This window comes from Lactuca sativa, chromosome 5 (genome assembly GCF_002870075.4).
Source record: "Lactuca sativa cultivar Salinas chromosome 5, Lsat_Salinas_v11, whole genome shotgun sequence".
Classification (NCBI taxonomy): domain Eukaryota; kingdom Viridiplantae; phylum Streptophyta; class Magnoliopsida; order Asterales; family Asteraceae; genus Lactuca; species Lactuca sativa.
The window spans coordinates 329261956-329274799 of NC_056627.2; the positions used below are offsets into that span (position 1 = coordinate 329261956).

General features: G+C 40.9%; 1 protein-coding gene across 1 annotated transcript; it reads left to right on the forward strand.

The window, feature by feature from the left end:
* Positions 1–1123: 1123 nt before the first annotated feature.
* LOC111889585 (cytokinin dehydrogenase 6) lies at positions 1124–4173 on the forward strand. The gene is made up of 5 exons (XM_023885730.2): positions 1124–1913; positions 2294–2421; positions 2520–2780; positions 2874–3136; positions 3701–4173. The coding sequence occupies exons 1-5, from the start codon at positions 1139–1141 to the stop codon at positions 4020–4022; spliced, it is 1749 nt and encodes a 582-aa protein (XP_023741498.1). The 5' UTR covers positions 1124–1138; the 3' UTR covers positions 4023–4173.
* The last annotated feature ends 8671 nt before the right edge of the window (positions 4174–12844 follow it).

Below are 12844 nucleotides of genomic sequence, written 5' to 3' on the forward strand. Positions count from 1 at the left end.
CTAAAGGAGTCCCGCAGAGACCATCTTTGCAGAACTCATGATCATTTTCTGAAACTTTCATTTTCTTGGTCATTTATTTCAAACATTCCCTTTTTTTGTTATTTCATAACTTTTCCCATATATATATATATATATATATATATATATATATATATATATATATATATATATATATATATATATATATATATATATATATATATATATATATATATATATATATATATATATATATATATATATATATATATATATATAATTTTGAGTTTCGATGACAAGTAATAAAACTGATTAACACTATTAAATCCAATAAAAATTGCAAAGCAATAGAGCCCTATACGTACCTTTTTTATAAAAAGTTCGAATTTTAGTCAAACAAGTTATGTTTGCCTCAAGATCCTCTTTTGAGATATTTTGACCACTATCAATAAAATTCCACCAATAAGTATTAATTTATTTTATTAATCTTTTAATAATTAAGTTTATAGGAATTACTCATCTTATTCATTAAAATCGGGACTAATGAGAATTTAACATTAACCAATTTAACCATTTTAAAAAATATTTGCATTATAGGTATTCGACTGAAATTAAAACCGAGAAAAATTATACAATATAAACTTACTGGTTATTTCTTGACTATGCAAAGACATAAATACCCTTTATACCTTATCATTATATTAGTATAAGTGTATAACAAACACAACATATTTAATCAAGAAGAAAATCTTGTTGGAAGTGTGTCTCAAATTCCATGAAATTTCGTGAACAAGGTTGAGTAATAACCAAAAAGAAATGAGTCACTACACACATTGTCCCTAGAAAACACATAAAAACTGGAAAAGTTTTCAAAAAGTCGGCAACTAAAAGATAAGTGCAGTAGTATTTGCCAAACCTTTTGCAATTACTTGTCAATACAAAATCACTTTTATGCATCCATCATGTGAAAAGTGGATTTCAATAACTAACACAACCTTTTGCAACAAAACCAAGTTGAAACTAATTACTTTGTGGTGTTTAGACATACACTTTTTAAATAATTATCGCACCTTAAAAATAAGTAGTTTTTCATTTATATCTCTTTTATGGCAATTCTTTAAATCCGATTTTTTTTCACCTTAATACTCAAACTCATCATATGCCATTCCCCTTTATAAGGCTTTCGCATTCCTCTCTTTTCTCAAAGATTTCAAACACCATCTCCTTTCTTTATAACTACAAACTAGAAAAACCAACTTCGTTCTCTTTGTCACCACCACCACCCACCACCACCATGCTTAAACATAACACTCTTATCTTCAAGATCTTGACAGCTCTAATACTAGGCTGTGACTTCCACCGGAGCAGAATCTCTTCCACCACCAACTTTGCCACCTCCACCACCAACCTCCTCCATGCAACACTCACGTCATTAATGACTGAACTGAAACTTTCCGGTGAACTCCAATTCGACAACCTCCACCATGCCGCCAAAGACTTCGGCAACCGCTACCACCTCCTCCCTGCCGCCATCCTACACCCCAAATCCGTCTCCGACATCTCCTCCCTCATCACCTACATATTCCAAATGGGACCCACGTCAGGGTTAACCGTGGCGGCACGTGGCCACGGTCACTCCCTCGAAGGCCAAGCACAAGCCCACCACGGGGTGGTGGTCAACATGGAATCATTCGGTCAATCTCAAGGAATGCAATTCCATATCCATGGTGACAAACCGTTTGTAGATGTCTCAGGTGGTGCACTTTGGATTAATATTTTGCATGAAAGTCTTAAACATGGTTTTGCACCAAAATCATGGACTGATTATCTTCATCTAACCGTTGGTGGCACGTTATCCAATGCGGGGATTAGTGGACAAGCTTTCCGACATGGACCTCAGATCAATAATGTCTACCAATTACAAGTTGTTACAGGTATTTTTACTGGTTACTCGTTCATGGATAACAAAATGAATGTCAATATAGATTTTTCAAAAAGTTTTTCTACCAAAAAAATAACAAGAATAGAAAGAAGTGGCAATGGCATAATGCCATATGGATGATAGGAGGAGTAGTGATGACAAACTAACGACATTGTCATATTATAGCCTGGGGAAAAGACTTTTTTTGAGGGACCAACTAAAAAGAAAGTACAACTACAATTTCTTGGAACATAAGGGTACCCGAAAGTGACTAATCTTGAAGGGTACGATGGTAAATTGACATTATGACAACAAGTAGTGTCTACTCAGATACCCACCACTTATAGGAGATTAAAAAAAAAAGCTTTATTTTAACTGATTTTTTTTTTGCAGGGACAGGACAAGTAGTTACATGTACAGAGGACATGAATTCTGATCTCTTTTATGGTGTTCTTGGAGGACTTGGACAATTTGGCATCATCACCCGAGCTCATATTTCACTCGAACCCGCACCCAAAATGGTAATTAATTTTGTTCTCAGTCACATCAAACACAGTACAGCCTGTTATGTTCTGTATTATTTATGTGAAAAATGGGATCTAATTCTTGATTTTGACAGGTCAAATGGATTAGAGTTCTTTATTCGGATTTCACTACATTTACGAAAGATCAAGAGAAATTAATATCATCCGATAGTTCATTCGATTATGTTGAAGGGTTTGTGTTGATAAACAGAACTGGGTTACTTAATAATTGGAGATCTTCTTTTAAATGTAAAGATCCTGTTCAAGCAAGTCGGTTTTTTTCTGATGGGAAAACTGTCTTTTGTTTGGAAATCGCCAAGTATTTTAAGCAAGAAGATGTTGAGACCATTGACAAGGTACTTTGATAGATTTGTTTATTATAGCTTCTTATTTTCATTTATGTTTGTTTAAAACCAAACTTGATATAATTTATGTTTGTTTATATGCAGAAAATTGAAATGTATTTGTCGAAATTGAATTACAATGAATCCACTTTGTTTGTATCGGAAGTGTCGTATGTGGAGTTTTTGGATAGGGTTCATGTGTCAGAGTTGAAGCTGCAAGAGAAGGGGCTATGGGATGTTCCTCATCCATGGCTGAATCTTCTTGTTCCCAAAAGCAAAATCCACAAATTTGCAAGTGAAGTTTTTGGGAAAATTCTCACTGATACTAGCAACGGGCCTATACTCATTTACCCAGTCGACAAGTCTAGGTAATCTTACAATAAAAGCAATTAGCTTGATTAGACAGAACAAAACAAAACAGGTACTACTGCATTTGACATGCATTGGATTGGGACCAGGACCAGGACCGATGTCAATGGGACAAAAATTGCAATTTTTTGTCTCACTGAACAAGATGAGACAGAGATTCGCTTGTGATCTCTCGTTTGTGAAAAAGACATAAATACCCTCCCCATCCTCATCATCAAAAATAGCCCTAGAAAGCTTATATATCTGGTTATGCCCCGTCTTGTGTAACAAACACAACCTTAAGGTTGTGTTTATTATACTAGACGGGACAAGACATGACAAGACAAGCTTTCAAGCGCTATTTTTGATGATGAGGATGAGGAGGGTATTTACGTCTTTTTCACAAACGAGAGATCGAACACGAATCTCTGTCCCATATTGTTCGGTGGTACAAAAAAATTGAAATTTTTGTTCCATTGGCATCGGTTCCGGTCCCAGTCCAATACATGTCAAACGCAGTACAAATAAAACTTTCATCCTTGTACCAGTGTTTTAAGTTGTGGTTTTGTATACTTTTTTTGTAGGTGGAACACCAAAACATCGATGGTGACCCCAACAGAGGATATCTTTTACCTGGTGGCATTTCTATCTTCAGCAATGCCATCTTCAGAAGGAACAGACAGCTTAGAATACATTCTAAGTCAAAACAAAAAGATTCTAGAAGTATGTGAAACTGCAAAACTTGAAACGAAGCAGTATTTACCCCATTACAATACCCAAGAGGAATGGAGAACACATTTTGGGAGTCAGTGGGATGTTTTTGTTAGAAGGAAATTATCGTATGACCCTCTAGCAATATTAACCCCTGGTCAAAGAATCTTCCAAAAAGCAACCACTTATTTATAACACCACAAGAATCCATATGAATCTAGCTCGAATTAGAAATGCATAAAAAGTTATAAAATGATTAAATGTACATATTAATTGGAAATCTTTTGTAATTTTCCCTGGAGCATTTGTAACAACGAGCAGTATATAATATGGTAAATTTCCACCATGTTAATTTTGGTAATTACTCGGAGAAAAAAATGAAATATATCATTTTTAAATAACGGTTAAGTGCAAGAAATAGCAATGTATTTTCCTTGATTAGTTTATTATAGCATCTTACTTTTATTATTCCATTTACAGTATTGTACATTAAAAAATCGACTCAAACATAATAATTAAACGATATCATCCAAAAACAAAGTAATTTCCATTGCTATAAATAGGTAAAAATATTTAATTACATCTTAATAAGGAGAAAGAAAATGGAAGTAGGATGTTATAATACTCCGAATAAATAAAAGTGCATTGATATGTCTTAAGATCAAGTACAAAGAATTTGGACAAGAAAACTCCAGATGCATCTCCTTTTGTTGAACAAATATCAATATCAGTAGTTGTAAGTTGTAACCTGATTCCACTTAAATCTAAACCTTTCGACCATATATAAACTAATCTCTATTTTTAACCTATTCCACAAAAATCTAAGGCTTTTGACCACATATACGTATGTTTTCTACAGCATCTGAAGGCAGTATGTCATCAGGATTCAGGAGTGACAGTTATTATACGGTTAAGTAGCAATATCGCATTGTCTGCGTAACGGGTGATGAATCTAGTACAATGTTTCAATTCATAGGTCGCCATAAACGAAAAGGATCAAAACAGACGAACATGAAAACGAATTTGTCAAATTGAGAAAGTAAAGGGGAATTAATTAGGGTTTAGAAGAATTATAGAATTAGGATTTACCCGGTGAGTAGACCATCGTTTCGAACATGTGGGCCTTAGATCGCTTAGATTCCATGATTGAGGGTTTGTCGCAACTCTCAAAATATACTCAAAATATTTTTAAAGTAAATGGGCAAAATGGTTTCTGTAGTACGTCGTTTTCGTGTGTTGGTTTAGAAATGATTTCTTTTTTGTTATATATATATATATATATATATATATATATATATATATATATATATATATATATATATATATATATATATATATATATATATATATATATATATATATATATATATATATATATATATTTTAATGTTGTCAATATTGAATTTTATTTAGGATTGTTCTAAGCTTTATAAGATCATGATCATATAAATTCTATCAAATTGAATTAGATTCAAAATTTGCTCATAAGATCTTGTTTTTATAGTACCCATTATAATTTGACATATCTTAGTTATAGATTTTTTTTTAATTTATTAAGCATGAACCATAACTCTTATTCCTAAAACCCGTATAAATTAGGAAGAGAACATCTTTAGCAGAAAAATTAACAAGATCATTGGGATCATGTACAACTAAAAGCATACAATCATAAAGATAATAACATAAGTGTAAGATATTGTATAACTCAAGATGAACGAAACCCCTCCAAGGCAATTTGACATGATTGTCTAGAAGTTTAAAATATCTTACAAAACAATAATAAATTTTAGAAAAACAATTTGCAGATAAAAGTCACAAACGGTTAAGTCCTTAACATTTAAAATGTTTAATGTGTTGATGCATACGAGGGTGTAACAAAACAATCAATAGACAAAGATAAAGTAATATGTTTATGTATATTTTATCTAAAAATATGTAATGTCTACTAAAAGTCCATAGCTTCATCCATCTTTAATATTCTTCTAAATTTCCTAATATGAACACATGTCACAATAGGTAGGCTAGGATGGGGAAGCCTGTCGAGTATTATCGAGGTTAGACATTGTTTAAATATAAGAAACTTAGTCACCCCTTGCACATTGTAAAGGATTCGAAAAGCCATAAACATGAACTACATGAGGGGCAGCAAGTCACATGTGCAACATCGAATGATAGAGTGTTATCAAAACATCAAGAACATAGAGTTGGGAACCAGGTCATGAGTGGTCACACAAGTTTCAACCCGTTCTAAAGTTGATGTACATCTTCAATGATCAAAAAACAGTTCAAAAATTAGAAAGCTTGTACACAATTCAAAACTTCTTTATAAAAACTTATTTCATGAATATGCACATATTAAATATAGCGTTTCACTTAGTATATGCACATAATATTTCAAATATGGAAAGTTTTAAGTAAACTACATAATATGGACGTTTGTTATTGGGTAATGAACTCACCTTGACACGAGTATATATTTTATATCACTTCCACAAGTGTTTGAGTGCTTACTCGTCACCTAAAGGCCATAGTTAATTAGTCAATTATTTCCAAATCAATATCATAAATACCTATAATTAAGATTAACAATTTTTATAACTCTTTATATTGCTAAATTTTTATTCTAAGTCTTTAGAAGAGTAATGGAGTTGATTAGGTGTCCAATGGATTATAATAGAGAAAACAAATGCTTATGTGCGGAGACAAACGAAAACAAGGACCGTGTTTTGTTTCCCTTGGAAAAAACATGACATTCTTTTCCTTAGATAATCCACTTCATGCATTTTCATCCAAAAATGGAATTATACCTTGGAAATTTGACCCTAACATTTCATTCACCATTTTTAATGACTTCTATTGATTGACTATGTGACATCCCCATTTTTACGGCCAGAAAAGACCGATTTAGTTTATGTTTTTTAATAAAAATCAGAGTAACTTCTTAAGAAAAGTGTTGCGGAATTCTGTTGTAACATCCCGAGTTCAGGAGTGCAAGTTCAGGGTTCAAAGTGTAAATGTGAAAGGCCAACTCGGCGAGTCCATGGGTGGACTCGGCGAGTAGGGTCGCGATTCTGGTCGCGTGTTAAGTGGCCAACTCGGCGAGTCGACGGCTGGAGTTGCAGGAGGCCGCTAGGCGGCGTGAGTTAGAGATTGAGTTGCAGATGCGTGAGTTGAGGCAGGCTCCGGTGCAGTCGCAGCCGGCGCCGAAACGGTCCAAGACCGTTGATGTTAGAGTGAGGGATTTGAGCAGCCACACTTGTGGGAAGTGTGGGAAGGGTCACACCGGGGTTTGTAGGACCGGTGGTGCATGCCGCAAGTGCGGAAGGGATGGGCACTATGCGAGGGATTGTCGGCAGTCAGCGTCAGTTCGGGATTTGAGGATCTGCTATCATTGTCATCAGGTTGGACATTTGAGGGCCAACTGTCCACAGTTTGCTGTTGGGTCGGTGCAGGCTCCAGCACCGGCCACTTTGAGGATCACAGGTGGAGGTCAGGGTGGAGCGGAGCCCCCAAGGGCTCAGGGTCGTGTTTTTCAGCTTGTTGCAAAGGAGGTCAGGGCAGTGCCAGAGACAGCTGCGGGTATGTTTCTTTCTTGATGTCTTGTTATCTTGTGATTATTGTGGTGTAATGTTCATGAGCCGGTAATTGTTTGGGTTTCGTTGTGATATTCTACGTTTTGCGGGTCGTGGTTTGGGTTATGGATTTGTGTTTCGGGTTTTCGTCTTGGTATTCGTTGTTCTTGAGGGTTTGATATGATTATGGTTAGTGTTTTGGTGCTTTCGTTGGCTATCGTTCGTATGGGTTGTTAGTGGAGATGCGGTATTGGGTTATATGTCAGGCAGCATCATCGTCCATGGAAGGGATAATTGGAGATCGGATTCTTCTTGAGCGGATTGATCAGTGAGGAGATGTGTTTTGCTAAGGGTTGTTTATGCTTGTGAAAGCGGCCCGTGTGTAAGTGGTCTCTTGGTGCAGGGTTGTTTGGGAAGGTCGTTGATGGCGGCTGGCGGTTGTTAGTCAGTGCTATAGTGGGGGAGAATTGGAGAATTCTCCGGGAGATCGATGAGTATTTGAGGGTGCTTAGCTGTTGGGATTCAGCATTGTTCTGTCAGCCTAGAGTATAGGCTGATAGGAGCAAGTGTCGGGCATGTGGGGCAGGATACAGACCTAGGGCATTGGTTATGGAGGCCTGGAAGCAGGCCGGGATCGAGTATGTCGATGGAGTTAGAGTTCAGAACCCCTAGAGGGCTAGAACGGTATGCATGGGAGGAATCCTGAGGGGGGGGATAGCATGGAATGTTGGTTGATAGTGAGCGGTCCGGATAGACTGAAGGCCGGAAGGCGTACCAGTCAAACCGAAGGCTCGGAGAATGGTCCAGCCAAACTGAAGGCTTTGAGAGCGGTCCAGATTGGCTGAAGGTTCTGAGAGAGTGGTCCAGATGGACTGAAGGCCTAATGAGGCGGTCCAGTCATGCTGAAGACTCTGCGGGTATTGTTGGATCAGTTTGAGATTGCTGATTGTGTATGTTGCAGTGTGATTGCATTGGAAGGTCTGGCCCCGGGTAGTGATTTTGATGAGTTGAGAGAATGCATGGGATTGAGAGCCCCTGCAATGAGAGCCAGAGTATGTGAATCGCGGTTACGCAAAAAGGGTGGTGTCGCATTGGGCGAGCACCGTGGCACGTGTTGGAGTAGCAATGTGGCCAAGTGGATTCCTTGGAAGGGGAAGAGAGAAAGTTGTGTAACTCCGAAGGGGAGTGCAAGTTCGCGGAAGTGAAAGCTGCAGAGCAGAGTTGTGATTAGAGTATTTCGGGTATGATTTCGGGCATCGTGCTCGCGGCAGTGAAGTAGGAGCTCATCCGGTTTGGGATGGCTGCTGAGGTTGCGGAAGGAATTCCGCAGGTGTAGAGCCTAGAGGCTTGGAAAGGATGCAGGGGGAGAGTCCTGGACTCTCAGTATGATTCTGTTCAGGGTATTGGTTATGTATTAGTGGTTCATCCTGGGGGATGTTTGAGGGTGTCATCAGTGTGTCGGGTTTTCCAAACCTGAGGATACTGGAGCTAGTTCAGCATGTGTATGTGTTTGTAAGAGGAGGACTCGTGGGAGTGCTCTGAGATAGGGAATGGGTTTTCCGTCGTCACGGAATGGACAGAGTGGGATTCGGATCGGGGATCCGATGGTTCATGGTTTTCTAGCCTTTAAGAGTCGAGTGATGGTTGTGATTCGGAACAGTGTTGCATTATGGGTAATTCTCAGGGGTTAAGTGAAGTTATTAGAGGGTGAATCCGGTGCCCTAATTGAGACGGTGGTCAGGACACCGTGAGGAAAGGAAAGTGTGTTCGAGTTTCGTTTGGGTATGCCTTGTGGGACCTGGTCTGGTTGGGGCCAGGTGGCGCGTTGCGGGAGTATCTTAGAGTTGAGCTACTATAGGCTTCGGGGGCGAAGCCTAATATAAGTGGGGGAGAATTGTAACATCCCGAAATAGCAAGAGTAGAGTGGAAGGGCTAAAAGTGTTATTTGAGGAAGAGTGACTCTGCGAGTCCATGGATGGACTCGGCGAGTACAGTCGCGAATTTGGTCGCGTGTTAAGTAGCCGACTCGGCGAGTCGATGAGATGGACTCGGCGAGTAGGCGCTGGGTGGAGAAAACCCTAATTCTCGGGGTTGAGCCCTATATAAGGAACATTATGTTCCTTCCCCAGCCTCTTTACTTCCCTCTTGAGTTTCAGAAACCCTAAATCGCAGAGGAGCTCCATTGTTGAGTGTATTGGAGCATTGGAGAAGTTTATTGAAGGAATTTGGTGGGAATTGAAGGCTTGGGGCAAGGGGCTTTGCTTGGAATCAACTTCATTGCAGTTGGGGGCGTCCATTGGAGGTAATATCCCGTTCTTGGTCTGATTGTATGTTGTTTCTTCAATTTGGGGGTTGTGGGATCTTGTCTAAGGGTGTAAATGGAAGTCTAAAGGGTAGATCTGAGGTTGCTACCTCAGATCTGGAAGGGAGGAGAATCAAAGAGCATAAAAGTCCCTGTGTTGGAGTGTTTAGTGAAGCTTGCAAGTCCCAAACCCTAGTTATAAGTGATTAAGGCCTAGATCTCTTGGGATTCACGTAAAGTTTGCCACTTTACGTGATGGATGAGTTGTATAAGGCCAGATCTATGTTTTGGATCATTTGCATGACCTATAATGCTTCTGAAAGGATTCAGATCGGTGGTACTCGGCGAGTCACATGGGTGAACTCGGCGAGCTGCTTGAAGATGAGCTGGGACTCGACGAGTTGGAAGAACAACTCGGCGAGTCGGATGAAGATAGCCTTGAACTCGGCGAGTTGTATGAACAACTCGGCGAGTACGTTGATGATAGCCTTGGACTCGGCGAGTCTGTTCTTGGACTCGGCGAGTCTTGTCGAAGAGTTCCGATATTCTCTGGTTGAGTCAAGAATCGGTGAGTCAAGGGATGACTCGGTGAGTCGTGTGCGAGTGGACTCTGAGTTGGTGGGCTCGGCGAGTCTCGGGGTGACTCGGCGAGTTAGGTCGCGGATGGAGTGAAGTCTGAGTATGGGAACTCGGCGAGTCATAGGGTTGACTCGGCGAGTAGGGTCAGTCAGGAGTTGACTTTGACCTGGTCTTTGTCCAAGGGTTGACCAATGGTGTCCAGGGGCATTTTGGTAATTATTGTTTGTTGTTTTGAGTTCAGCGCATTGGTGGTTGACCAGTGGTGGAGATCCTATCAGTGATCGGAGTAGCTTGGATTATCTGTTCAGTCGGCAGCTTCGAGGTGAGTTATCCTCACTATATCAACGGGGTCTAAGGCACCAAGGCCGGCCCTTATCGGATTGAGATCCGGGTAGTTGCTTTTATGTTACTACTTTATCATGTTGCATACTGTGAGTTAGGATGGTATATGCTAGGGACCTAATTGAGATCGGTAACCAGAGAGATAGGGAGATGCTATGTTAGTGACCTGTTAGGTCGATATCCTGGTTAGGATAGGGGCATGTTATGTGATCTGTTGATCTGCTTGTTATCTGTGAATTGTTAGATGATTGTATGTATATGTGCACATGGATGTTTGGACTGGAGTTGGGTTGAGGCGGGTCCTGCTGTGTGCAGTAGGCCAAGACACCCAGGGCGGACCGGTTGTCCCGTAGGCCCAGCGAGCGGTCCAGACAGACTGAAGGCCCGGTGCGGGCGGACCAGTCATACTGTAGGCTCAGAGAGTGGACCAGGTGGATTGAAGGCCCGGGAACGGGCGGACCAATCACCCTGCAGACTCGATGTATGCGTATTGACTCAGAGGGTGGACCAGGTGGACTGTTGGCCGGTGCGGCGGACCAGTCACACAGTAGACCCGGAGAGCATGGCTGTTCTATGATCGGATATGTTATGGCATGTTGTGCGTGTATGGTATTTGTGGTTGGTATTTTGGGGGTATCTCACTAAGCTTTCGGGCTTACAGTTGTGGTTTCATGTTTTTCAGGTTCTTCAGGGGATCGTGGCAAGGCGAAGGCGTGATCGTACCGCTCCTCGTAATTTTGTGGTGTTATGATTCTGGGAATACGATAAATATTTTGTATTGAAAACCTTTTTGTAAAGAATTATTGGAATTGAGATGTTTTTTGAAAAATTTAAAATTTGTTGTGTTTTTCGGTTGTTACAAGTTGGTATCAGAGCCTTGGTTTGAGTGAATTGGAGAAACACTCGTGTGACTCCAGTCTCAAATCGAGGAGAGTTTTTGAAAGAGTAATTAAAAAACGGTTTTCAAAAATGAGTAAAGGAGGACGCGGAGGTACGATCAGCCGGAGCCAGTAAGTAACCCCAAAATACCATACATGTTAATTGTTTTTGAGCTTTGATAGAACAGCATGCTAGTGTTAGACTAGGGATCTTCAGGATTTCATGATATGTTGCCTGATTTGTGATGCATGTAGCCTAGGGTCCCTTATGGGAGATTCTCAGTGTTTCTCTAGTGGTGAGGGTTGATTATTGTTATGCTTGTTCTCTAGGGTATCGTGGTAGTACTTCATACAAATGTGGGTAGGTGTGGAAGGTAGTATGGGCCCGTACTACTGAAAGCACAGGACCCATACGCGTATCAGGGAAACCATGATCTCTAGGGTGGGTTGTAAGAGAGTTGGATCCCAGGGTGTGGGAAGAGTCTGAGATTCTGTGTGGTGTTTCTTTTCAGTATGGAGATTCCGAGGCATGATGAGAGTGGATCCGGGTCAGGATCGGGAGCTGGAGAGAGGGTTCCGGGCGAATCGGTGCCGCCCGAGATTGTCGGTCAGATGAGCACGAGCGAGTTGGACGCGAGGATTCGTGAGATCCTGCGTGAGGAGATTACGGAGTTGTTCCGGGCTGAGTTGCCAGAGTTGTTTGGGTCGATTAAGACCGCCATGGTTGAGTATTTTGATGAGCGTTATGCGGCTCTCACCGAGACGGCTACCGCGGCGGCTACAGCAGCTGTAGCAGCGGCAGGGGGAGGAGCTAGTCGGGGTTTTCAGTATCGGGACTTCGATAGGACGAAGCCTCCCACATTCGACGGAGTTCAGGACCCGATTGTTGCCATGAGGTGGTTGTCTGACGTGGAGGGATGTTTCTTCACGTGTTCATGCCCTGCTGATCATAGGGTGAGGTGTGCTCTGAACCTGTTAAGGCTCGGGGCGAAGGATTGGTGGAGATTGACCACGGGGTCATTTTCGGAGGCACAGAGGGCTGCGGTTTCATGGGATCAGTTCAGAGAAATGTTCAGTACTCGTTATGTTCCGCAGGTTGAGAGGGAGAGATTGGCTCAGGAGTTCCTTGAGCTGAAGCAGGACTCGGAGTCGGTGACTAAGATCACCAGGATGTTCACTGAGAGGGCGATGTTTTGCCCAGAGTTCGCTTCAGAGCAGGCTCAGATGTCTCGATATCTAAGCATGCTCAAGAGGGACATCAGGCAGTTTGTGTCTGCGCAGAGGTGTGAGACCTTGTTGGAGTTGCAGGAGGCCGCTAGGCGGCGTGAGTTAGAGATTGAGTTG

Bases quoted from the DNA above. Each gene is read 5' to 3' on its own strand.
- LOC111889585 (XM_023885730.2), top strand. From the start codon at position 1,139: ATGCCATTCCCCTTTATAAGGCTTTCGCATTCCTCTCTTTTCTCAAAG. The intron at 1,914-2,293 runs GTATTTTTACTG...TTTTTTTTGCAG, and splicing joins CCAATTACAAGTTGTTACAG to GGACAGGACAAGTAGTTACA. The intron at 2,422-2,519 runs GTAATTAATTTT...TGATTTTGACAG, and splicing joins TCGAACCCGCACCCAAAATG to GTCAAATGGATTAGAGTTCT.